This window comes from Macaca thibetana, chromosome 1, assembly GCF_024542745.1.
Source record: "Macaca thibetana thibetana isolate TM-01 chromosome 1, ASM2454274v1, whole genome shotgun sequence".
Taxonomy (NCBI): Eukaryota; Metazoa; Chordata; class Mammalia; order Primates; family Cercopithecidae; genus Macaca; species Macaca thibetana.
Genome location: NC_065578.1, coordinates 130383146 through 130410743, shown reverse-complemented (window position 1 = coordinate 130410743; position 27598 = coordinate 130383146). Strand labels below are relative to the sequence as shown.

The 27598-nt window shown below is 42.1% G+C and overlaps 1 protein-coding gene across 1 annotated transcript; it reads left to right on the top strand.

The window, feature by feature from the left end:
• Positions 1–15361: 15361 nt before the first annotated feature.
• Positions 15362–25750, top strand: CD5L (CD5 molecule like). Its single transcript, XM_050779743.1, has 6 exons — positions 15362–15626; positions 17896–17922; positions 20883–21203; positions 22294–22635; positions 23523–23843; positions 25066–25750. Exons 1-6 carry the CDS (start codon positions 15599–15601, stop codon positions 25068–25070), a joined length of 1044 nt encoding a protein of 347 aa, XP_050635700.1. The 5' UTR covers positions 15362–15598; the 3' UTR covers positions 25071–25750.
• The last annotated feature ends 1848 nt before the right edge of the window (positions 25751–27598 follow it).

Here is a 27598-nt window from a genome sequence, read left to right as displayed (position 1 = left end):
CCAAGTCCCTCTCTTGGTTCGTTTAGGGGAAGGCAGAAGAAAGTACACAGTACACTGAAAACTTTATTTAAGAAAATTCCTTGTTATACATATTTCTTATTAATGAATGAATTCTTGGCATTGTTGAATAAAGCCCAGATGGGCAAGATGGGCTAATGATGGCAGTGACCAGTTTTATAAAATTTGAACATGTCTTGAACAAATGATCTAGCACTTATTTTTCCAGGCCTTGGGGCTTCTGCCAGAACTGAGACCATTATTTTTGATGTTTAATTTTTAATATTATAATTAATTATTAAATATGGATTGATTAGAATATTTATTTATTATTATACTTTAAGTTCTAGGGTACATGTGCACAACGTGCAGGCTTGTTGCATATGTATACATGTGCCGTGTTGGTGTGCTGCACCCATTAACTCATCATTTACATTAGGTATATCTCCTAATGCTATCCCTCCCCCCAACCCCCTCCTCACAATAGGCCCCGGTGTGTGATGTTCCCCTTCCAGAGTCCAAGTGATCTCATTGTTCAATTCCTACCTATGAGTGAGAACATGCAGTGCTTGGTTTTCTGTTCTTGTGATAGTTTGCCGGGAACGATGGTTTCCAGCTGCATCCATGTCCCTACAAAGGACATGAACTCATCCCTTTTTATGGCTGCATAGTATTCCAAGGTGTATATGTGCCACATTTTCTTAATCCAGTCTGTCACTGATGGACATTTGGGTTGATTCCAAGTCTTTGCTACTGTGAATAGTGCAGCAATAAACATACGTGTGCATGTGTCTTTATAGCAGCATGATTTATAATCCCTTGGGTAGGTACCTAGTAATGGGATGGCTGGGTCAAATGGTATTTCTAGTTCTAAATCCTTGAGGAGTTGCCACACTGTTTTCCACAATGGTTGAACCAGTTTACAGTCCCACCAACAGTGTAAGACTGTTCCTATTTCTCCACATCCTCTCCAGCACCTGTTGTTTCCTGACTTTTTAATGATTGCCATTCTAACTGGTGTGAGATGCTATCTCATTGTGGTTTTGATTTGCATTTCTCTGATGGCAAGTGATGATGAGCATTTTTTCATGTGTCTGTTGGCTGTATGAATGTCTTCTTTTGAGAAGTGTCTGCTCATAACCTTTGCCCACTTTTTTATGGGGTTGTTTGCTTTTTTCTCATAAATTTGTTTGAGTTCTTTGTAGGTTCTGGATATTAGCCCTTTGTCAGATGAGTAGATTGCAAAAATTTTCTCCCATTCTGTAAGTTGCCTGTTCACTCTGATGGTAGTTTCTTTTGCTGTGCAGAAACTCTTTAGTTCAATTAGATCCCATTTGTCAATTTTGGCTTTTGTTGCCATTGCTTTTGGTGTTTTAGACATGAAGTCTTTGCCCATGCCTATGTCCTGAATGGTATTCCCTAGGTTTTCTTCTAGGGTTTTTATGGTTTTAGGTCTAACATTTAAGTCTCTAATCCATCTTGAATTAATTTTCGTATAAGGAGTAAGGAAAGGATCCAGTTTCAGCTTTCTACTTATGGCTAGCCAATTTTCCCAGCACCATTTATTAAATAGTGAATCTTTCCCCATTTCTTGTTTTTGTCAGGTTTGTCAAAGATCAGATGGCTGTAGATGTGTGGTATTATTTCTGAGGGCTCTGTTCTTTCCATTGGTCTATATCTCTGTTTTGGTACCCATACCATGCTGTTTTGGTTACTGTAGCTTTGTAGTATAGTTTGAAGTCAGGTAGCGTGATGCCTCCAGCTTTGTTCTTTTGGCTTAGGATTGTCTTGGCAATGTGGGCTCTTTTTTGGTTCCATATGAACTTTAAAGCAGTTTTTCCCAATTCTGTGAAGAAAGTCATTGGTAGCTTGATGGAAATGGCATTGAATCTATGAATTACCTTGGGCAGTATGGCCATTTTCATGATGTTGATTATTCCTATCCATGAGCATGGTATGTTCTTCCATTTGCTTGTGTCCTCTTTTATTTCACTGAGCAGTGATTTGTAGTTCTCCTTGAAGAGGTCCTTTACATCCCTTGTAAGTTGGATTCCAAGGTATTTTATTCTCTTTGAAGCTATTGTGAATGGAAGTTCATTCATGATTCGACTCTCTGTTTGTCTGTTACTGGTGTATAAGAATGTTTGTGATTTTTGCACATTAATTTTGTATCCTGAGACTTTGCTGAAGTTGCTTATCAGCTTAAAGAGATTTTGGGCTGAGACGATGGGGTTTTCTAAATACACAATCATGTCATCTGCAAACAGGGACAATTTGACGACTTCTTTTCCTAACTGAATACCCTTTCTTTCTTTCTCTTGCCTGATTGTCCTAGCCAGAACTTCCAACAGTATGTTGAATAGGAGTGGTGAGAGAGGGCATCCCTGTCTTGTGCCAGTTTTCAAAGGGAATGCTTCCAGGTTTTGCCCATTCAGTGTGATATTGGCTGTGGGTTTGTCATAAATAACTCTTTTTATTTTGAGATACATTCCATCAATACCGAATTTATTGAGAGTTTTTAGCATGAAGGGCTGTTGAATTTTGTCAAAGGCCTTTTCTGCATCTATTGAGATAATCATGTGGTTTTTGTCTTTGGTTCTGTTTATATGCTGGATTACGTTAATTGATTTGCATAAGTTGAACCAGTCTTGCATCCCAGGGATGAAGCCCACTTGATCATGGTGGATAAGCTTTTTGATGTGCTGCTGGATTCGGTTTGCCAGTATTTTATTGAGGATTTTTACATCGATGTTCATCAGGGATGTTGGTCTAAAATTCTCTTTTTTTATTGTGTCTCTGTCAGGCTTTGGTATCAGGATGATGTTGGCCTCATAAAATGAGTTTGGAGGGATTCCCTCTGTTTCTATTGATTGGAATAGTTTCAGAAGGAATGGTACCTACCTCTGGTAGAATTTGGCTGTGAATCCGTCTGGTCCTGGACTTTATTTAGTTGGTAGGCTATTAATTATTGCCTCAATTTCAGAGGCTGCTATTGGTCTATTCAGGGATTCAGCTTCTTCCTTGTTTAGTCTGGGGGGAGTGTAAATGTCCAGGAAATTATCCGTTTCTTCTAGGTTTTCTAGATTATTTGCGTAGAGGTGATTATAGTATTCTCTGATGGTAGTTCGTATTTCTGTGGGGTCGGTGGTGACATCCCCTTTATCATTTTTTATTGCGTCTATTTGATTCTTCTCTCTTTTCTTCTTTATTAGTCTTGCTAGCAGTCTATCAATTTTGTTGATCTTTTCAAAAAAGCAGCTTCTGGATTCATTGATTTTTTTGGAGGGTTTTTTGTGTCTCTATCTCCTTCAGTTCTGCTCTGATCTTATTTATTTCTTGCCTTCTGCTAGGTTTTGAATGTGTTTGCTCTTGCTTCTCTAGTTCTTTTTTTTTTTTTTTTTTTTTTTTTTGTGACGGAGTCTCGCTCTATCGCCCAGGCTGGAGTGCATTGGCCGAATCTCGGCTCACTGCGAGCTCCGCCTCTTGGGTTTATGCCATTCTCCTGCCTCAGCCTCCCGAGTAGCTGGGACTACAGGTGCCCGCCACCTCGCCCGGCTAGTTTTTTGTATTTTTTAGTAGAGATGGGGTTTCACCTGGTTAGTCAGGATGGTCTCGATCTCCTGACCTCGTGATCCGCCCATCTCAGCCTCCCAAAGTGCTGGGATTACAGGTTTGAACCACCGCACCTGGCCCTCTAGTTCTTTTAATTTTGATGTTAGGGTGTCAGTTTTAGATCTTTCCAGCATTCTCTTGTGGGCATTTAGTGCTATAAATTTCCCTCTACACACTGCTTTAAATGTGTCCCAGAGATTCTGGTGTGTTGTATCTTGGTTCTCATTGGTTTCAAAGAACATCTTTATTTCTGCCTTCATTTTGTTATGTACCCAGTAGTCATTCAGGAGCAGGTTGTTCAGTTTCCATGTAGTTGAGTGGTTTTTACTGATTTTCTTAGTCCTGAGTTCTAGTTTGATTGCACTGTGGTCTGAGAGACAGTTTGTTATAATTTCTGTTCTTTTACATTTGCTGAGGAGTGCTTTATTTCCAACTATGTGGTCAATTTTGGAATAAGTACAATGTGGTGCTGAGAAGAATGTATATTCTGTTGAATTGGGGTGGAGAATTCTGTAGATGTCTATTAGGTCTGCTTGGTGCAGAGTTGAGTTAAATTCCTGGATATCCTTGTTAACTTTCTGCCTCGTTGATCTGTCTAATGTTGACAGTGGGGTGCTGAAGTCTCCCATTATTATTGTATGGGAATCTAAGTCTCTTTGTAAGTCTCTAAGGACTTGCTTTATGAATCTGGGTGCTCCTGTATTGGGTGCATATATATTTAGGATAGTTAGCTCTTCCGGTTGAATTGATCCCTTTACCATTATGTAATGGCCTTCTTTGTCTCTTTTGATCTTTGATGGTTTAAAGTCGGTTTTATCAGAGACTAGGATTGCATCCCCTGCTTTTTTTTGTTTTCCAATTACTTGTTAGATCTTCCTCCATCCCTTTATTTTGAGCCTATGTGTGTCTCTGCATGTGAGATGGGTCTCCTGAATACAGAAAACTGATGGGTCTTGACTCTTTATCCAATTTGCCAGTCTGTGTCTTTTAATTGGACCATTTAGTTCATTTACATTTAAAATTAATATTGTTATGTGTGAACTTGATCCTGTCATTGTGATATTAGTAGGTTATTTTGCTCATTAGTTGATGCAGTTTCTTCCTAGCATTAATGGTCTTTACATTTTGGCATGTTTTTGCAATGGCTGGTACCGGTTGTTCCTTTCCATGTTTAGTGCTTCCTTCAGGATGTCTCGTAAGGCAGGTCTGGTGGTGACAAAATCTCTAAGCATTTGCTTGTCTGTAAAGGATTTTATTTCTCCTTCACTGATGAAACTTAGTTTGGCTGGATATGAAATTCTGGGTTGAAAATTCTTTTTTTCAAGAATGTTGAATATTGGCCCGCACTCTTTTCTGGCTTATAGAGTTTCTGCTGAGAGATCTGCTGTTAGTCTGATGGGCTTCCCTTTGTGGTAACCCGACCTTTCTCCCTGGCTGCCTTTAACATTTTTTCGTTCATTTCAACTTTGGCAAATGTGACAATTGTATGTCTTGGAGTTGCTCTTCTCAAGGAGTATCTTTGTGGCGTTCTTTGTATTTCCTGAATTTGAATGTTGGCCTGCCTTACTAGGTTGGGGAAGTTCTCCTGGATGATATCCTGAAGAGTGTTTTCCAACCTGGTTCCATTTTCCCCCTGACTTTCAGGCACACCAATGAGATGTAGATTTCATCTTTTCACATAACCTCATATTTCTTGGAGGCTTTGTTCATGTCTTTTTACTCTTTTTTCTCTACACTTCTCTTCTCGCTTCATTTCATTCATTTGATCTTCAATCATTGATACTCTTTCTTCCAGTTGATCGAGTCGGTTACTGAAGCTTGTGCATTTGTCATGTATTTCTCATGTCATGGTTTTTATCTCTGTCAGTTCGTTTATGGTCTTCTCTGCATTGATTATTCTTGCGATCCATTCTTCCATGCTTTTTTCTAGATTTTTAGTTTCTTTGTGCTGGGTATGTAGTTCCTCCTTTAGCTCTGAGAAGTTTGATTGACTGAAGCCTTCTCCTCTCAACTCATCAAAGTCATTCTCCGTCCAGCTTTGATCTGTTGCTGGCGATGAGCTGCGTTCCTTTGGAGGGCGAAATGCCCTCTGACTTTTTAAATTTCCAGCTTTTCTGCCCTGCTTTTTCCCCATCTTTGTGGTTTTATCTGCCTTTGGTTTTTGATGCTGGTGATGTACTGATGGGGTTTTGGTGTGGGTGTCCTTTCTGTTTGTTAGTTTTCCTTCCAACAGTTGTAGGTCTGTTGGAGATTGCTTGAGGTCCACTCCAGACCCTGTTTGCCTGGGTGTCAGCAGCAGAGGCTGCAGAAGATAGAATATTGCTGAACAGCGAGTGTTGCTGTCTGATTCTTGCTCTGGAAGCTTCGTTTCTGGGGTGTACCCAGCCGTGTGAGGTGTGAGGTGTGGGTCTGCACCTAGTGGGGGATGTCTCCCAGTTAGGCTACTCAGGGGTCAGGGACCCACTTGAGCCGGCAGTCTGTCCATTCTCAGATCTTGACCTCCATGCTGGGAGATCCACTGCTCTCTTCAAAGCTGTCAGATAGCTGTCACACTCCACCCAGAGGTGGAGTCTACAGAGTCAGGCAGGCCTCCTTTAGCTGTGGTGGGTTCCACTCAGTTCGAGCCACCTGGTGGCTTTGTTTACCTATTTAAGCCACAGCAATAGTGGGCGCCCCTCCCCCAGCCTCCCTGCTCCCTTGCAGTTAGATCTCAGAGTGCTGTGCTAGCAATGAGGGAGGCTTCGTGGGTGTGGGACCCTCTGGATCAGGTGTGGGATATAATCTCCTGGTGTGCCCTTTGCTAAGACCCTTGGTAAGTGCAGTAGTAGGGTGGGAGTGACCTGATTTTCCAGGTGTTGTGTGTCTCAGTTTCCCTTGGCTAGGAAAAGGGATTCCCTTCCCCTCTGTGCTTCCCAGGAGAGATGATGCCTCACCCGGCTTCAGCTCTCGGTGGTCAGGCTGCACCAGCTGACCAGCACCGATTGTCCGGCACTCCCCGGTGAGATGAACCCGTACCTCAGTTGAAAATGCAGAGATCACCCGTCTTCTGTGTTGCTCGTGCTGGGAGCTGGAGGCTGGAGCTGTTCCTATTCGGCCATCTTGCTCCCAACCTCCTTGATTGAGTTTCTTAGTCCTGAGTTCTAGTTTGATTGCACTGTGGTCTGAGAGACAGTTTGTTAAAATTTCTGTTCTTTTACATTTGCTGAGGAGTGCTTTACTTCCAATTATGCGGGCAATTTTGGAATAAGTGCAATGTGGTGCTGAGAAGAATGTATATTCTGTTGATTTGGGGTGGAGAATTCTGTAGATGTCTATTAGGTCTGCTTGGTGCAGAGTTGAGTTCAATTCCTGGATATCCTTTTAACTTTCTCCCTCGTTGATCTGTCTAATGTTGACAGTGGGGTGTTAAAGTCTCCCATTATTATTGTATGGAAGTCTAAGTCTCTTTGTAAGTCTCTAAGGACTTGCTTTATGAATCTGGGGGCTCCTGTATTGGATGTGTATATATTTAAAATAGTTAGCTCTTCTGATGAATTGATCCCTTAACCATTATGTAGTGGCCTTCTTTGTCTCTTTTGATCTTTGATGGTTTAAAGTCGGTTTTATCAGAGACTAGGATTGTAACCCCTGCTTTTTTTTTGTTTTCCATTTGCTTGTTAGATCTTCCTCCATCCCTTTATTTTGAGCCTATGTGTGTCTCTGCATGTGAGATGGGTCTCCTGAATACAGAAAACTGATGGGTCTTGACTCTTTATCCAATTTGCCAGTCTGTGTCTTTTAATTGGGCCATTTAGTTCATTTACATTTAAAGTTACTATTGTTATATGTGAACTTGATCCTGTCATTGTGATATTAGTAGGTTATTTTGCTCATTAGTTGATGCAGTTTCTTCCTAGCATTGATGGTCTTTACATTTTGGCATATTTTTGTAATGGCTGGTACTGGTTGTTCCTTTCCATGTTTAGTGTTTCCTTCAGGATCTCTCGTAGGGCAGGTCTGGTGGTGACAAAATCTCTAAGCATTTGCTTGTCTGTAAAGGATTTTATTTCTCCTTCACTGATGAAACTTAGTTTGGCTGGATATGAAATGCTGGGTTGAAAATTCTTTTCTTTAAGAATGTTGAATATTGGCCTCCACTCTTTTCTGGCTTGTAGAGTTTCTGCCAAGAGATCTGCTGTTAGTCTGCTGGGCTTCCCTTTGTGGGTAATCCGACCTTTCTCTCTGGCTGCCCTTAACATTTTTCCCTTCATTTCAACTTTGGTGAATCTGACAATTATGTGTCTTGGAGTTGCTCTTCTCAAGGAGTATCTTTGTGGTGTTCTCTGTATTTCCTTAATTTGAATGTTGGCCTACCTTACCAGGTTGGGGAAATTCTCCTGGATGATATCCTGCAGAGTGTTTTCCAACTTGGTTCCATTTTCCCCGTCACTTTCAGGCATGCCAATCAGATGTAGATTTGGTCTTTTCACATAATCCCATATTTCTTGGAGGCTTTGTTCATTTTCTTTTACTCTTTTTTCTCTACACTTCTCTTCTTGCCTTTCATTCATTTGATCTTCAATCACTGATACTCTTTCTTCTAGTTGATCGAGTCGGTTACTGAAGCTTGTGCATTTGTCATGTATTTCTCGTGTCATGGTTTTTATCTCTGTCAGTTCGTTTATGGTCTTCTCTGCATTGATTATTCTTGCGATCCATTCTTTTTTCAAGATTTTTAGTTTCTTTGTGCTGGGTATGTAGTTCCTCCTTTAGCTTTGAGAAGTTTGATGGACTGAAGCCTTCTTCTCTCAACTCATCAATGTCATTCTCAGCCCAGTTTTGTTCCATTGCTGGCGATGAGCTGTGTTCCTTTGGAGGAGGAGATGCACTCTGATTTTTTTAATTTCCAGCTTTTCTGCCCTGCTTTTTCCCCATCTTTGTGGTTTTATCTGCCTTTGGTTTTTGATGCTGGTGATGTACTGATGGGGTTTTGGTGTGGGTGTCCTTTCTGTTTGTTAGTTTTCCTTCCAACAGTTGTAGGTCTGTTGGAGATTGCTTGAGGTCCACTCCAGACCCTGTTTGCCTGGGTGTCAGCAGCAGAGGCTGCAGAAGATAGAATATTGCTGAACAGCGAGTGCTGCTGTCTGATTCTTGCTCTGGAAGCTTCGTCTCAGGGGTGTACCCAGCCGTGTGAGGTGTGGGTCTGCACCTAGTGGGGGATGTCTCCCAGTTAGGCTACTCAGGGGTCAGGGACCCACTTGAGCCGGCAGTCTGTCCATTCTCAGATCTCGACCTCCATACTGGGAGAACCACTGCTCTCTTCAAAGCTGTCAGACAGGGACATTTACATCTGCAGATATTTCTTCTACTTTTTGTTTAGCTATGCCCTGTCCCCAGAGGTGGAATCTACAGAGGCAGGCAGGCCTCCTTGAGCTGTGGTGGGTTCCACCCAGTTCAAGCTACCTGGTGGCTTTGTTTACCTACTTAAGCCTCAGCAATGGCGGGCGCCCCTCCCCCAGCCTTGCTGCCACCTTGCGGTTAGATATCAGACTGCTGTGCTAGCAATGAGGGAGCCTCCGTGGGCGTGGGACCCTCTGGGCCAGGTGTGGGATATAATCTCCTGGTGTGCCATTTGCTAAGACCCTTGTTAGAGCACAGTATTAGGGTGGGAGTTACCCGATTTTCCAGGTGTTGTGTTTCTCAATTTTCTTTGGCTAGGAAAAGGAATTCTCTTCCCCCTTGCACTTCCCATGGAGGTGATGCCTCACCCTGCTTCAGCTCTCACTGGTCAGGCTGCACCTGCTGACCAGCACCGACTGTCCGACACAACCCAGTGAGATAAGCCCAGTACCTCAGTTGAAAATGCAGAAATCACCCATCTTCTGTGTCGCTCATGCTGGGAGCTGGAGGCTGGAGCTGTTCCTATTTGGCCATCTTGGGTGCGCCCTGATTAGAATATTTATTAATCATATATTAAGGATAGATACTGTACTAATAGTTGCAAGAATACAATAGGGACTATGAATAAATAATTATCCCAAGTTTCTTTTTTTTTTTTTTTTTTTAGATTGAGTCTTGCTCTGTCACCCAGGCTGGAGTGCAGTGGTGCTATCTCCGTTCACTGCAGCCTCCGCCTCCTGGGTTCAATCAATTCTCCTGCCTCAGCCTCCTGAGTAGCTGGGACTATAGGCGCTGCTGCCACACCCAACTAATTTTTGTATTTTTAGTAGAGATAGTGTTTCACCATGCTGGTCAGAATGGTCTTGATCTCTTGACCTTGTGATCTGCCCACCTCGGCCTCTCAAAATGCTGGAATTACAGGTGTGAGCCACCGCACCCATCCCATCCCACGTTTCTTACCTTTATATTGAAGCATTCAAAATTACTGCCTTTTAATTCAATTAATTACTGCCTTTTAATTTAATTACTGCTTGTGTGTTAAAGACTATGTTTAAACCAACTCTAGTTCTTGTCCTCCTCTTTTCCAGAGCCTAGGACAGTGCTTGGTTCACAAGAGATAATCACTAAATATTTGTGGTTAAATTAGTAATATTCAATAAAAATTGTATTACCATCTTTGAGAGGACTGAAATAAGGGGTGATGGAGGATAACCCCCATCTGCTCTTCCTTTCCCCCCTCCTCCTAAATGCATTTAGCCATTTCCTATATCATTATTATCTCTTTATTCCATTTCCAACTTGTTTTCAAGAGTAGGTGGTGAACACCAGTTAATAAAAGAGGAGTCAGGAGCTTAAAATAGGAAACTACACCCCCACCCCCGGTTCCCGAGAGCACATGTGACAGAAATGATGTGGACACACAGAGAGGATTGGCAGACCCTCAAGAAGAGAAATTGGTGTGGGGGATCTAGGTAGAACAGATGGTTCTCTCAATCACATGGATTAAGGAAAATCATGATCTGCTTGGTAAAGAAGGATTGGAATTTCACAGTACAATATTATCAAGGCTAAGTAGGGAATGCTCATGAGAAAACTGTTCATGTAACTCTTTTACAAAACTCAAATTTTGCACTGGTGTAATGTTCTCCATGCAGGGGCAGCAAAGTGCAGTGATGTCTAGTGACCCTCATGATACTTCCCATGCCAGACCAGTTCCTTGGATAGCTCCTCTTTCCTCTTTCTTCATGAGTCCTGTACTGAACCATTTATTCTGACATGAGAATGTGGGCTTTCAGCATGAATATGTGTCCAGTGAACCGACTTTGGGGCACAATGGTGCCTGGACAAGGCTAATTAGCCTTTGGAAGTGAGCTGACCTCTTTGCAGGGTGCTTTCACAGTGCTTCTGAGGTGTGACCCTGTAAGTTATTTGCTTTCCTGTCACTTATGATTTCCCATTTAAAAGAGGAACATGAATGTGGATTAAGCAAGATTAAATTAATTAAACGTTCAGTTTTTAAAAGGAAGAAATGAAAACTGATCATCCTAGCAAAAAAATGAAAACTGATCATCCTAGCAAAAAAAAAAAAAAAAAAAAAAAAAAAAAAAAGCATAGATCTTGTCAACAAAGCTACCAAGAAAGGACCCATCTATCTTGTACAGGGTCCCACAGCTAGTAAGTTACTGAGTGAGAACTGGAAGCCAAGTCTGCCTGCACCCAAAACCCATGCTCATAGCCTCTGCACTGTAATGTTGCTTTTTGAAGATGGTTCCAGGAAAGTCCAGAAAAGCACAGGTAGAAGTTCCAGGGCAGAGCACACCCAGGACACAAGGACAGATAGGGCCGATTTTGCTGCTAGCAGGATGTGGGCAGGCAGTCTAGGTTCAACCAGGGCACCCAGGACAGGGAGGCTCCCTGAGTTCCCTCCCTGTGGACTCCAGCTTTTGGGCTGCTATCATCTGTTCTCTGTCCTCTTGGATCCCTCATTGCAGATACCTGAAGAATGAAAAGCCATTGCAATTTTGTCATGACCCTGAGGGAGGCCACAGTGCAGGTGTCCTGTCTGCCTTGCAGCATCCACAAGGGCCCAAGCTGACAGGGTTGGTGCTGGAGTTTTAACTCCTAAGTCCTTAGGGCCTCTTTTCTGTGAGTGATTGGATTTTTCTTTGCCATAAACAATCTTAAGATTAGTGATATAAAAAAAGTATTAATAATAACCAACCATAAATAATGGATCTATTAACAGGCAATGTGACTCAATGTGTATAATTATAGAGAGCTTATGGTCTCTAGGGAAACCTATTCTGTCTTTTTTTTTTTCTTATGATGGGTTTTAAATTTTTTTATATATAGTTGTTCCTTATTATGCACAGATACTCAGTTCTTGCATGTGTGAAAAATCTGCCCTCTGTATTTTGTTGAAAAAAATCTGTGTATTAGTGGATGGACCAGCCACGTTCAAACCTGTGTCAACTGTAGTTTCCATACGTACATGGTGTTTACTCCTCACAAATCCCACAGAACAATTTTATTTTAAGTGCCTGAAGACAGTGCTTATGTTCCCTGAACCCCAAGTCCTAGATCTATTTCTCATGTGACATAATGTTGAGCTTCTCCTCCATTTTGGTCACTGCTGGGGAGGGAGAAGGGACACAGTGAGAACAACAGAAGAGAATCAAAGCGATTATTTAGAGGTGTTTGCAGATGTACACAGGAAAGAGCGACCAAACCCATCAGAACCCTGTGTTCTAGATCAATTGCCTATAAAACATTGGCCTGGGAGAGTCTCAGAATGTCAGTCCCAGCCACCAGAAAGCACAATGTGGACAAGGAATAGAGCCAAGAGATGGCATTTCTGGTGAGTCTAAAGGCTCGGTGATGTTCCGTCTCACAATACAATCATTCCTGCATGCATTTGTTGATTCAGCAATCATTTATTGCATGTTAAGCACTTGATGTGTAAGGGGGAGCAATTTGGATGGTTTTCTACTCTCACGGAGCCACAATTGACATACTCAACTATTTATCCGAGGGGTTTCACCTTGATGCCAAACCTGCAGGACAGGAAGCTTGCCCTCCCTGAGAGGGCCCCTCAGAGTGTCTTCTAGCTTTTGTTGTGTGTCATGTATTGATGTCCTCCAGATAGGTATCTACTTCCGCATAGCTTTGGGCTTCCCCAACCTGTGCCTCCCATTCCACCTCCCTCTTCTTGGCGGTCCTCTTCTTGATAACCACTTCTCAATTCCCTAAACCCCTCAGCTTCTGAAACTTCTTCCTTCACTCTCTTCTCATACACTGGCTTGTGCCTGGTCTTGCCCAGAACAGCTTCTCTGAAACTTCAAGCACTTCTCTCCAAATCTCTGAACAACTTCCTATACTTTGAACTTTCTAACACTCTCCTTTTCCCCAGCACTTCCCTCACTTAGGTTCCCTTTCCCAGAACTTATTTCTGTTTTCACTTTTCATCAGCCCATGTCCTGGTCTTCTTTAAGCCTCATGCACCAGTTGGGCGGGTCCCTCAGCTTGAACTCTGGCTTTATGGGCTTCTCACATCAGCCTTCTGACTGCAGCCTGAGAAGATCCCACAACTGGGCACATGGATGTTGCTTACAAACGCAAGTTTTTCTACCCAATGCTGAAAACAGATAGTTTAGTTGTCTTTTTTCAGACTCCCTTTCCTTTTAGTGATTATTTCAGACCTTTACCACTTTTTAGAAGCTTCCAGCCAATACACCCTCCTTGCTCATATTAAGTAACTTTTATCTTCCAAACACAGTAGGTTTCAGGTACGTTCTTCTACCTCCTACTGAAGTCCTCCTCTGCTCTCTCTGGCACAGTAATCTCTTAATGGATCTTAATGTTCCATTACTGGTCTCCTCCATCCCATATCCTCCTCAGTGCTGCAGCCAAAATACATACCTCAAATGTGTAACACCCTTTGGTGACTTCCTGTGTCCTGTGGGATAATGTCCTTCCTGGCTAAAAAGCTTCCTTTTCCTTTCTTCATGTTCTCATGCCTCTTCATAAAATACTATATTGGGAGGAAAAGTTTTCTTTTTCTTTTCTCCTCTTCCTTCACTCAATTTTCCACATGGAATGGGGAAAATATATTTTTGAATTATGAAACCTGTGTTTGCTAATAGGTTTGTCTTCCCTCAAGCTACACAAAGTCTTTTTTTTTTTTCCAAGGGTAAACTCAGTTGTGCACATCTGGCTCCTGAAGAATGAAGGTAAATGCATAGAACCTTAGATCCCAGTGGCAGTCTAATGTAGCTTCATCAACAGTAAATATGATATTTTGAAGCTTCTCTGAATTCTGTCCCTATTACTGTGTCACTTCAGAATCTAGAGAGGGAAGGATATGAATAGTTAGCATTTATAAACCCATTCATAATAGACCCTTAATTATCTGGCTCTTATTGCTGCTTGCATATCATCTAGTGTCTTTACTTTCAACATCAGTAACCCCTGGCCCCTGATCACTAAGCAGGCTATAATCCAGGCTTTCCAAATTACCTGTGATTCCTTAAATAAGTAATGTTATTTCACTTGTCTGCGTATGCATGGCAAAATATTTTCCTATTCAGATTCTCCACTTAACTCATCCTAAACCCCTGCTCAAGTATCATCATTACTGTGAAGTCTTCTCCACTTAACTCATCCTAAACCCCTGCTCAAGTATCATCATTACTGTGAAGTCTTCTCTGATTAGCTCCAAACAGAGTAACCATTTCCTCCAAAGTTTCATTTCATTTCTTTCTTTCTTTCTTTTTTTTTTTTTTTCCGGAGATGGGGTCTCATTCTATCACTCAGGCTGAAGTGCAGTGGCCTGATCATAGCTCACTGCAGCCTCAAACTCCTGGGCTCAAGCAATCCTCCCACTTCTGCCTCCCAAAGTGCTGGGATTACAAATATGAACCACCTTGCCTGGCCTCCAAAGTTTCTTATACTTTTCTCTCTTAACAGCAGTTTCCACATGCTATCACAACTACTAGACCATATACTTTTACAGTGCAAAACTATCCCTTGTTCCTTCACGTACTGCCTGGCATTCATGAGTGCTAAAAACGTTTCCTTGAATACAACATTAAGTAAGTGAAGAAACACAGGAATAAAAATGAATGCTACAATGAACCAAGATTTCCGCTGAGTGACCTGAATGTTACAAAGAAGCAAAAATGTCTCACTGTAGAGGAACAATTACCCTGCTTGGAATGTAGGGATTATGTTAGCATACAAAATTGATTGCTTGATCAATCTGGAGTAGAATAGCTCATGAAGCATAGTTATACTTAATAATATAAAAGGCAGAGGGGCCTGAGGGGGTCTTACTGCTTAATCTCTGTCCGTAATGTCTTCGACTTACAGACAACTTGAGTTCAATGATTATGATGCCCCTCGCCTCAGGGATCTGTTTCCATCCAGCTTCCAAAGATGGGCATACACCAGCACAAGCATAGAAAAATAACAAATCTGTATATTGGACCCTCTGCTTAGTACTGAGACAGCTGGTTTGAAGCCAATAAAGTCAGGCCTATATGTGGAAATTGGCACCATGGATTATGGTTTATGGGGTATGCCTCCAAGGGCAACTCTGCACTTATCCTGTGGCTTCTGGCTTCCAAATTTTCTAGACACTTCCCTCTTGGGTAAAGGAATAACAATTGGCTTACTTCCCTTGCAAACCATCCTTGGAGACTAAGTACTGCCTTGTCTTCTACTGAGAGATGACCATATTTTTGGTACCTGCCTTTCCTTGTGGGAGATGTTTCCTCTGTTTACATAACAAAGGGGCTGTAGCAGAGATGGATGGAGCTGGACTTACAGCAGAACCAAGTCATGACAGCCTGTTTCTGCTTTGTTTTCAGCAATTTTCTGCCAGTTCTGGCCACCTCCCTTCCTCTGGAACATGCTGATTTCAGCAAGTCCAGCTCTGTCAGTTCTCCCTCCCGAGTCTATTGGTTTCTGATCATCTGATAATGCTTTGACCACGCTCAGGACCCGTCTTTGTCCCTCCTCTTAACATACTTGCAGCTCAAACTAAATATTGCTGCCTGGGGGCCTCCTTCCAGCCTTAAATTTCAGCTCATCATCTTCAGCTGCCTTGGTCATGGCTCTGCTATTCTCCTTGATCCTTGGTGAGTATCTCTGCACCTGCTGGTTTAGGCTTCAGAGTTTTCTGGAACTTTGATTAGGAGAACTTTCTCCCTGCAAACCTGGAACAGATTTGGATGTTTTTCAAGGGTGAGCTTCTCCTTCCTTTCTACATTTGGTAACTAGTCTAATCCTTAAAAGCCACTTAATCCATACACATTTGTAATTCACTTTATCAGATTTTTTTCTATTTTCCTATATTTGTAATGACAAAGTAATGATAGTTTATCCCATTTCTCTTTTTACATAAATGTTCCTAAATGTACTATTAGTAAGAAGACAAATGAATGGGCACTGGGTAGCAGCAAGTAGAGCCAGGAAAGGAAGTAGAACTGCAAGACAATCACCTTTCATTGATCATATTGTCTGGTTTCCTCTGAAAAGTGTTCCATATAATGTTTTTTTTAAATATAATTTTCTGCAGTTTCTCATTGCTTAGAGTAATCTAGAGATCAACCTAGTTAATCTGGTGATTGTGGAGCCAAGGACACCTGGTTTTCAATCCTGCCTTTTTGATTTCTTAGCTTTATGAATTCGTAGGTTACCACACCTCTCTGAAGTCTTGCTCTCTCATCTATGAAGTGAGGATAAGATTACATTCCTCAGAGGTTTTTAGCAGTATTTTTTATAAGATAACTAATATAAAGCATCTAACAAGGCCTGGTAAGTCCCTACACTAATCAATCACATCCACTTTTATGTCTTGACCTAGTGCATCACCAAAGCCCACGCAAGCCTCTCAACTGGACACTTTTGTGTTCAATGTAAGGGACTGACCACATCTTAAACATCCATACAGCCGCCACACCACTCAACGGCTAGTCCTGCCCCTCATGGATATACTACTGGGTCTTCCAGGCTCATCTGCACTTCCACCTGCTTCATGAAGCCTTTCTGGTCCATGCCTTCTGCAGTTACCCACCCTACTGCAGAGCTTCCAAGTCACTTACTGGCGATATCACGTTTGCACCTGCATATCAGGCTTGCCATGCTCACGTTCCTTCACATGTACACATGCTGGGGTGGGGGTTATGCAATTTTTCCCATTATGTATAATATAACCTTGAGTTTTGGACAGTTGCAGAGAAGGCCTCCTTGAGTCTGAGAGTGGCCACATTCTGAAGATTAAGGGAATGAGGGTCATGAGAAGTTACTTGGAAACCAAAAAAAGAAAATATTCCAGGGTAAACCACTGAACTACTTGAATCTTCCTGAAAAACTGTAGGCTGGAGGTCCAAAGATATTTGCTCCTTCCGAAAAATCCTATAAGATGGGGGAGGTGGGTGTTTTGCAGTTGAAAATGCATAGGCCTCAGGGACTCCTGAAGGTTACAGGGTTCAGGACTCTCTGCAGCATTAGGAGGGCCCTTATGGAGAAAGGAGTCCAAATATACAGAGATCCTGTAGGAAGAAACTCCCATGTGTTAAAGATAGGCTGGTGCTGGAATCTGGAGGTTTGGAACTACATATAGAGCTACTTTCTGAGCTATTCATCTAAATCAACTAAAACAGCCTGCAAACTGATAATGAGGTTTATAATTTTAAATGGTAGGAAAAAAACAAAAGAAAAATAATATTTTATGGTGCATGAAAATGACAAGAAATTTAAATTTCAGTGTCTAATAAATAAAGGTTTAATGTAGCATAGCCATCCTTATTTGCATACATATATGTGACTGTCCTCAGGCTACAATGGCAGAGCTGACTGGTTGCAACAGACACTATATGGCCCACAAAACTGAAAATATTACTGTCTGGCCTTTTACAGTAAGAGTTTGCTTACCTGGTCTAAATGCTGTGCCAACGAACACAGGCATATCCTGCCCCTTTGCCCTACTTTCTGCACTGCGCACCGTGGCATCTTTATCTTCCCCAGCCAGTGCATCTTCCCACTGGCCTCCAGCACTCTTTCTTATTGAGTCAAGAGGCTGCATCACCACACTTTTACTTCAGGCAGTAATAACCAATCAATCTAATTGACTAGAATAGGAAACCAATCTATCCACCACTGTGTGTGAAGGAAACAGGCCGAACCAGTTAGCTGTGGTAGAATTGGTCTCTGTGATTTCTAGCCAGTGTCCCTGTGTCCTTGGAGGATGGTCATCCCAGAAGAAGGTCCCAACAGGACTGACATTGGAGGTGCTGCATCCACCACTCTTGTCTCACACGGTTCTGTGAAGGCTTTCTAGAGAGTCGTGTTCTTTGAATAAAGTCTTGGAAATTGACCTCACTCATTTCCTTCTTTCTTCACCAGCCATTTGCACCAGACCTGGATTCCTAGGTAAGATTTTTGGGGGTTTCTGAGAGGGAGGCTTCAAGCTCAGGAGAGGGGAAATTTTGAAGTTTCTTGAGCCACAGAGAAAGACTGGTTCAAAACAGGCCCAGCGTACTTCCTTTCTGGCTTCCTACCTCACCCACTCAGTCTTGTGTGGGCAGATTTCCACCTCCAGAATTTAGAAGGGTTTGGGTGGTTTATTCTGGCAGGGCACCTCTCCCCACTTGGTTTCTGTGGCCACTTGGCCAGCATCCAAGTAAGAGCTAGGTTCATTTCAGGTCTAGAATGCACTTCACTGCCTTATGGGCATACCTGAAAAATGAACTTTCTTTCTGTGTCTTCCTGTTTGGTTTCCAGCATATCCAGGTCCCCCTGCCAGGCTTAATGGTATCTTTGTTTGAATTAGAAATGTGTTGTTGCTTGCAGCACATAGCTTGACCAGCAGAGTATAGGCTGGATTTCCTGCTCAGGCAGTCTTTGGGTAATGCACTAATTATAAACCCAAGGAAAGGGTGCACAGAGAGAGTGAGTTTATAGAAGGGGAGGTTACGGGTTGTGGATTAGCAGTTTCTTGTATATTATCCCTCCAGTCTCCCTTTCTGCTTAATCACAGAGACTTTACCAGAGAGGGGCAGCCAGAAACATTGCTATTGGTATGAAGAATTCTATACCCTGATGGATGCAACCTTCCTGGGTTCTCATCTGGACATTCAGATTATTCTTTTCTCGGTCCTTCTGTTTCATCAAGCTGAATTTCTTGTTTTAAAAAAAATTTGTTTTTTAATTTATTTCTTCTTTCCCTGAATTTCTTGTTTATTTATTTTTTGTTTTTTGGTTTTTTAAATTTATTTCTTCTTTCCCTTGGCTATTCTAGTCTTCTACCCCATAGAAAATGAAAACTGATTAAAAATTGAGAATTTTGTAATCAGCAAGGAAAGAAATTATACTGTTAATCCTGATAGCTAGTATTTCCCGTAGTACGCAAAAATGCCAATCCAAACTCTAATCTCAGATACAATGACCCCAAAATTATTTATGGTTCATGCTACTCATGAAGATAAAAAACATTTTTGGGTAACTGCTCTTAAATTATATTTTTATCCAGATCTATGAGCCTTAAACTCAGTTGTGTGGAAATGAAAACTTTTCTTAGTTTTTTATGGTTTATATAAAAGTCTTATTTTTTTATGGTTAACTTTTAATTGCTATCTATAGCCTCCATTTTTATATATTTTCTTCCCAAAAAAATTTAAGGAAGAAAAGGAAAGAAACAAAAAAACAAATGCATGAACTAAACATAAGCTTCCTGGTGTAGTTTAAAATTAGCCAGATTAGAGTTTTCTCACTGAACTACTTCTCTTAGATTGATTCTAAACTCTGGGGAGTTTGTGTGCAGTTGAGACAAGGTAGTCTGTGGGAAATCTGGTCCTCAGCAGTCATGTTCCATCCATGCATGCAATCTGGCTCATCCCGTGTGAACCATGTTGGCCCTTATTAAGCTGTTCATCTTCCAGTAGGCCATAGACTTCCAGTCCAAATGTGACCTCTCCTGGTGCACCAGAACTCTCTCAGCTAACTGTCTCTCTCCATGTAAACATGGAAAATTCAGCCTCTGCCATATTGCTCTGAGGCTGCAAGAGGCTTGGTGGGATTGCCAAGCTTAATATAAGCTTCTTGAGGGCAGCAATGCTATCTCTCTTGTTCATCACTGTTCTCTGAGTTCACTAAAAACAAACAAACAAAACAGAAATATAGTACTCACCTAACAAGTGTTTGCTGTCTAATAGGCTCTTCCCTGGTCTCCCTACACAGCCATCTCTACTCTCCTTGCATGTCTTGGTGGAAGGAAGAGAATTTCTGTTAGTCTTTTCTTTTTTTCTCTTTTTTCAAGATGGAGTGTCACTGTTGCCCAGGCTGGAGTGCAGTGGCATGATCTCGGCTCACTACAACCTCCAACTCCTGGGTTCAAGCAATTTCTGGCTAATTTTTGTATTTATTTATTTATTTATTTATTTATTATTTTTTGGTAGAGACAGGGTTTCACCATGTTGTCCAAGCTGGTTTTAAACTCCTGACCTCAAGTGAGCCACTTGACTCAGCCTCCCAAAGTGCTAGGATTACAGACATGAGCCATCACACCCCACTTCTGTTAGTCTTTTCTACTGCCAGAGTTCTAGTCATGAAACTGAACCAAGTCCTAGATTTCTCACAACTTATCTGGAGATTCCATGGATCCTCCCTTATGCTTCTAGTCCCTAGAATTAGATCAAACTCTTGGGGCTCTGAGACTCTGACTCTTCCCTTTCCCAGTGCTCTGTATTTCTTCTGAGGTGGGCACTCGAACAAGGAACAAATTTCATAGGAAGCAGCAAGGATGGGCATGGATTGGCCACAGAGAGTGAGAGATAGTTAGGTTGTTCAGCCTGAATTATAGACACTCTGCCTCAATCTGGCTGCCATAGAGAGAGACAGAGTCAAGAAGGAGAAAAACACAACAGATATTCTCTTTCCAGCTCTGTTCGGGCCTGGGGCTTCCTCTTTTGGACAATGTAGCCATAAGACCACCACTTTCATGAGGATGATTTTCCTCATCTGTGAAATAATGGGGTGGACTTTATGATCTCTTTAGGTCCTTCTGATTCTGACCTCCAGAGAATCTAAAACTCTGCTGGATCTTCAACCAACCTCTTTTCCTTAATCTTCAATCTGAAAATGCCAGCAGTCATGTCCAAGTATCTTGAAGTAGAGTTTCTTGGCAGGGTACCATTAAGGCTGTAGCAGAACCAGAACTCAGAGATGGAGTTCTGAAGCTCCTCTTCCTCACCTTTTCTTCTGATCCCTCATTTCTAGTTCCTCAACACTCTACACCATTTGAATGGTGGAAGAGTCCCAGATTGACTGAGTACATGCCTAAGGACACTCTGAGCTTCTCTCAGGCCTCTAGCTAACAACCTGTCTCTTTGTAGCATCTCCGTCTGGAGTGCGGTTGGTGGGGGGCCTCCACCGCTGTGAAGGGCGGGTGGAGGTGAAACAGAATGGCCAGTGGGGCACCGTGTGTGATGACGGCTGGGACATTAAGGATGTGGCTGTGGTGTGCCGGGAGCTGGGTTGTGGAGCTGCCAACGGAACCCCCAGTGGTATTTTATATGAGCCACCAGCAGAAAACGAGCAAAAGGTCTTCATCCAAGAGGTCAATTGCACAGGAACAGAAGATACACTGGCTCAATGTCAGCAAGAAGAAGCTTACAATTGTTTACATGATGAAGATGCTGGGGCATTGTGTGAGAGTGAGTATGGCAGGGGCCCCGGACCACTTGCCAGCTGCCATACCCCTCATGGCCACTCTTGTTTGTCTTCACTCCCCACCATAGACTTTCATACAATGGCTAATTGGCCCCTCACCCCCCACATTTCATACTTTCCCAATTGTCAGTGCTGGAGATAAACAATATCTTCACCTAGAACTGCTATTTCTACTTGATTGACCAAATACTTTTATCTTAGTTTCAATCTATACGAGAACTTGTTTCTCTTGTTTACACACATGCCAACATACACACCACTAAACATTTGTTGAATAGAGTATCCTGTATCTGGAGCTGGGCATGGAGTTATGGGGAAAGAAATGAGCTCACAAAGTACAATGTATGCTTTTTAAAAAATAGTCTCAATTTTCCAGGAGTTTATCTTCTAGTCAGGTAGATAGGAAATACTCATAGGAAACTAACACAATCTAATAGACAGGTGGATAGATGATAGAGAGATATATAGACAAACAGGTCTGTGTTCCTTTACTTCCCCCCGTATACTTGCTTTCTATGTATGAATAGTCTCTTCTCTTTTGTTCATTAGACAGTGATGTGACTGAGGAGCTAGTCCATGACTCCTCTTTCTTTGTCTCCCCACATAATTTGTTTCTAGAGAAACAGTCACCTTTTGCCTTGACATTGAAGACTCAGTCCTATTTTTTAGAAAGATTGAGGGTTGGGAGCACTAATCTGATATATTTAGTTTGCAACGCCAACAGTGAACCAAAAGGCATTTGGTGTTGGACATATCTTGTATGTTATTGAATTTATTTTTAAAAGTCTATACAAGATCTCTTGTGAGGATCAAATGACAAGTTGAATGTGAAAACAATTTGAAAAGCTAAAATGCTACAGAAATGATAATGATTCAACTTGGAATTTGGAAATTACATTTTCTTCATTAATTCCCTTATTCATTCTTTCAGCAGGCATCTATGAGGCAGTGTTAAGCACTTTAGCATGCCTTGTACTGAACATCAAGAACTGAGAGATGTGTCCATTGGGCCCCCTTTACTGAGAAGACCATGTTCTGGCAGGGAACAGACACACTCTCTTTCTTTCCCTTCAGACCCAGAGAGCCCTTTATCCCCAGTCCCAGAGAATGTCAGGCTGGCTGATGGCCCTGGGCATTGCAAGGGACGCGTGGAAGTGAAGCACCAGAACCGGTGGTATAGTGTGTGCCAGACTGGCTGGAGCCTCCGGGCCGCAAAGGTGGTGTGCCGGCAGCTGGGATGTGGGAGGGCTGTACTGACTCAAAAACGCTGCAACAAGCCTGCCCAGGGCCAAAGATCCATCTGGCTGAGCCAGATGTCATGCTCAGGACGAGAAGCAACCCTTCAGGATTGCCCTTCTGGGCCTTGGGGGAAGAGCACCTGCATCCATGATGAAGACACGTGGGTCGAATGTGAAGGTAATGCCTGTGCATCCAGAGACTAGGTTTATTCATGGATTTAATTATGTGGAATCTCATTCAAACAGTATTTACAAAGAGCTACTCATGCACCAAAGGACCATTGCAAACTTATTTAATTGGACAGATAGCTAATTCCTTTGTTTTTGAAATGGATATAATGATACCCAATTTTGTATCTGAAAATGCTATAAATATTAAGCACTATATTAATATGAACTCTTATTATTTTGAATTCTATATTGTAAGAACAAGGTACATCTTTCTATATATCTGTTAAGTTCTTCAATTTTTAAAACTTATTAGAATGTCATTTATAAATATTAGATTTATAAAATAGATGGGGAAGTGAAAAGATCCTTGTGAGGGAAGCCGACCTGGACAACAGGGGTTAGAACCTGATGGAGAGCGAGAGAAGGAGCTCTAATCACAGAAATACAGGTGGAGAGTTTCAAATGTGCTTATGGGGGTGGTGAGGATGTAGATGATCTTCTTGGCCAGTTGCAGTGGCTCACACCTATAATACCAGCACTTTGGGAAGCCAAGGTGGGAGGAGCACTTGAGCCCAAGAGTTTGAGACTAGACTGAGCAACATATGTAGAACTCTGTCTCCTAAAAAATAAAAAGAAAAACTGAGCTTGGTGGCATGCACCTGTAGTCCGAGCTGCTCGGGAGGCTGAGGTGGGAGGATCACTAGGGCCCTCGAGGTTGAGGCTGCAGTGAGCAGTGATCACACCACTACATTCCAGCCTGGGCAACAGAGTGAGATGATATCTCAAAACAAACAAACAAAGAATACAAAATGAAAAAATTTTAAAAATAAATGATTTATTTTTTCTCCTTTCCCTTCCTGTCTCCAACCCCTGACTTCCTCCCCCATCCTGCAGATCCCTTTGACTTGAGACTAGTAGGAGGAGACAAGCTCTGCTCTGGGCGACTGGAGGTGCTGCACAAGGGCGTATGGGGCTCTGTCTGTGATGATAATTGGGGAGAAAAGGAGGACCAGGTGGTATGCAAGCAACTGGACTGTGGGAAGTCCCTCTCCCCGTCCTTCAAAGACCGGAAAAGCTATGGCCCTGGGGTTGGCCGCATCTGGCTGGATAATGTTCGTTGCTTAGGAGAGGAGCAGTCCCTGGAGCAGTGCCAGCACAGATTTTGGGGATATCATGACTGCACCCACCAGGAAGATGTGGCTGTCATCTGCTCAGGTAAGTCCTACAGATGGAGAGTTCACAAGGGCTGGCAAGGAGGATGATAAAGGAAGAGGAAATGATGGGGGTGTACTCTGGGGAAAAGGGGATCTCCACAAGCGCCATGAAGCTGCTCATAGTCATCACCTGCTCTGTAAGTACTTCCAGGGATATGGCTGGAAGTTCAGGTCCTGTGGTAGGTTTTATTCCTGGGGCTGGTGGGTAGAGGTAGGGCTGACACTATGCAGGTATTGATTGTAAGAATATACAGGTATTGAATGTAAAAACAAGAGGTGTTCTGAAAATTATTTGATCAATGTCTTTATATTAAACATAAAGTGAAAGTTGGAGAAACTAAGCAACTCTTCAAAATCATTAAAATTGCTTTCAAATCATATAGCAGAACCATAATAAACAGTCTTTACTCTCAACCCAAGGTTATTCTCTTAGATGACCCTAACCTTGAAACTCTAAGTTAAACTATGAAAGATGGTTCTACCTCATTCTATTTGCCATCACTCCTAGATTTTAAATTGGTCTGTGAGAGTGGAACTATGGTAGGGGGCTTTTTGAGAATGCCCATGAGAGAGTCTTATCAGAGAGACCACAATACCAGCCCTGAACTATAGACTTCTTCAGGGGATTGAAGGAAGAAGCCCTGTCCTAATTTGGTTAAAAAATGCAAGTGCAGCCCCTGGGTGGCTGACTCAAAAGAGCCTCGGGTCTGAAGCCTCATTGTGTAATCCATGTGGGGCTACTTGGTTAAACCACTGACTCTGGAACTAGATAAGAACTGATAGTTGATCAAGGAATATGGGAAGCAGTTAGTGCCCAGAGATGAATAAATTTAGCTGTAGGAGGCTAGGGTTTGACCCTGCTGCTGCTACTTTGAAGCTGTGTAATGTTAATCACTTAACTCCTCTGAACCTAAGTGTTTTCATGGGTAAAATAGAAAGACGCTTGTCCAGTTTACCTCAAAGACTTTGTGATTATTTGAGGATAAGATATGTTAATAGATATCAGTACTGTTTGTGACTCCCATGGAGCTAGCTGAGTAAGTCCCTGGGATACTGCACCAGGTTCTGGCCTGGCTCACATCAGTGTGGGATCTGTACATAGCTTAGCTCTTTTTCCTGTGTTGAGCCCCAGACTTCTCCCTTAGCTAATGTGAGTTTCAAGTGAATAATTCCTTCCTGGCCTTTATACCCATCCTTACTGCATTTTCCCCTTCTCTTTACAGGATAACATCCTGGTGTTCTTGATGCTTGACCTGGCCCCACTAGCCCTGCCTGCCCTCTGCTTGTTCTCCTGAGCCCTGATTATCCTTGTACTCATTCTGGGGCTCAGGCTTGAGCCACTACTCCCTCATCCCCTCAGGAGTCTGAATACTGGGCTTATGCCTTGTTCTCAGGGACAAGCAGCCCCCATTGCTGCCTGTAGATGTGAGCTGTTGAGTTCCCTCTTGCTGGGGAAGATGAGCTTCCACGTGTCCTGTGCTCACTTCTGACCCCTTGACGTTGGTTCTGGCCTTTCATGCCTCTTCCCAAGCTGCCTGGAATCCTCAGACCTGTCACTTTGACCGAATGTGCAGACCATTACTAAGGCAAGATCTATGTCTGCAAACAACATTAAAGAAATGAAACAATGAAAGGAACATTTGAAGGAAAATGTGGGTAGACATTTTCTTGAAACTTGGGGGAAAGCTTAGAATTCTTTTGATTGAACTACTTTTTTTCTCCTAAAGTTTCAGGTGATCATAATAGCAACACTTCACTATTCTGTTACTTCTTAGTGTAAGTACACAATTCTTTCAGGAGCAGAGCAGTGTCCTATAATCCTAGACCTTTTCATGACACTTAAAAAACGATGTTTCATCCTCTGATTGCCCCAGTAAAAATCTTTGTTGTCCATCCCTGTACAACCTGCCAATATGGTTGATGTTTAATGAGAGGGATGTCAAAGATACATTTTACTTTATTCAAATAAAAATAATTGGTTACTGGGAAAAGGTCAAGAAAGAGGCAGAAAGAGGTCAGGGAGGGATAAAGTTGTGTCTTATGCCAAGCAAAGTGAAAAATATCATTTTCACTTTATCAACTGAGTCTTTGGGGCCTGTAAGCTTGAGGCAAGACAGAAATAAGAGAATCAAGATTTGATTGTAAAAATTGACAACTTTAGACTCTGAGGCTAGACTGAGTACTTATTATATGGCTACATTTACACATTGACACTTATCTAATAAATCAGATTTCACAGTCTCAACAGTTGCTTCTCTGTGTGATATGCTCTTTCTGCACATGGAGAAGCAGCTGTGTCAGATTCTCCACGGCAGTCTCCCATACAGGGTTAAGTAGAAGAGAACTTTCCAGCAAATACAACCATATGCGTAAAAAGCTGTCCTCTGGGTGTGGAACTGTCTCCCAGTCTATTTCTGCTCCAGCCTGTGTTCCCAAAGTCAGTTCTGCTGCTCCTGCACTTCAGGCTAACACATCTCTGATAAGCCAACTCTAATGCCATGCCTGTATCTGACATTTTTTTGCTTTTTCTTCTAACCAATGTGTTTATGTTTCTAACCCAGATCACACTGGTCTCTGGCTCCTTACTCAATTAACTCTGTCAAAACAGTTCAACAGTCAAGGAAAGACAGAGAGTAGGAGGAGGGGTGCAGTGGGACGGGAGGAGAATGGGAGGGAGAGAGCCCAACACTTGGCTGGGAGTCCGGAGGCAAAACTGTGATTCCCTAAGTCACTACCTGTCCTAGAGGATTCATTCTTAAGGCACTAGATTTTAATGAAGGATGAAAAAACACTGAAGAGAGAATGAATTTCTGACATTGTAAAGCTGAAATGGTGGAATAACTGGGTCCTCTGAAAAAAAAGTCCCTAAGGAAATACATGGAACTGATATTATTTGCTGACAGACTTGTCCATTCTTTAGGTTCAGGGCATGCTTGTCATGTTTACTCTGCATTATTCAGATAGGAAATGTAAGACAGATTGCCTACAGAGAGAGCTAGACTCTTGAATACTGGCTATGGGATCCCATGACTGCTAATGACACTGGAGTGTGTTTCTGTATTCTAACCCATGGTTCCATTGTAGTTCAATTTATTTAATAAATATTTAAAAGCTAGCAGAGGAAAATAGGTAGAGAAACCTAGCTTCAGAGAAGGGAAGAAAATGCTCTACCACATGGATCAGAGAATCAGAGGAAGCCCTTCCACAGAGATATATGAGTAAGAATGAAACAGATGATCAGAGGGGAACATAGATGAAACACACAGAAAACCCAGAAAGTATTTTTGATTTCTCATTTTTGTCTCTTCCTGGGGTCAAATGGCATTCTGGCCTTGGGTTCTGTGACAAACTTCTGTATTGTACATAATAATTTTTTTGAAGTTTTTGGTTGACTTATGTTGGTTTTTGTACTTCCAACCAAAAGAACCCCAGATAATATATTTATTTTAAATTCATAAAATGATAATTCATTAATTTTTTGTAAGGCTGAGTAGCTAAACCTAGTTATTACTAATGAATAGACTCTCATTGCATTTGTAAAATCATGTTTATGGATCTGAAAAGATAAGGACCAGGGGCTATAAACACAGGCCTATTTCTATTTCTATTACTCCAAGATATTACTTTTGTGTGGACCTGGTTGTATAAATGCCCAATAATTCTTTTACAAAGGTGATATTTAAAGCTCATGGCCTCCGCATTAAAACACAGATCAATTAAAGGTCTAGTGAAGGTGGTTTATAGAAGATAGGCAAA

What these genes read in the sequence shown, in the direction of transcription:
- CD5L (XM_050779743.1), top strand. Translation starts at nt 15,599, where the DNA reads ATGGCTCTGCTATTCTCCTTGATCCTTG. An exon ending in GCTATTCTCCTTGATCCTTG is followed by an intron (nt 15,627 to 17,895) that starts GTGAGTATCTCT and finishes TTTCTTCACCAG; the next exon opens with CCATTTGCACCAGACCTGGA. An exon ending in CACGTGGGTCGAATGTGAAG is followed by an intron (nt 22,636 to 23,522) that starts GTAATGCCTGTG and finishes CCCATCCTGCAG; the next exon opens with ATCCCTTTGACTTGAGACTA.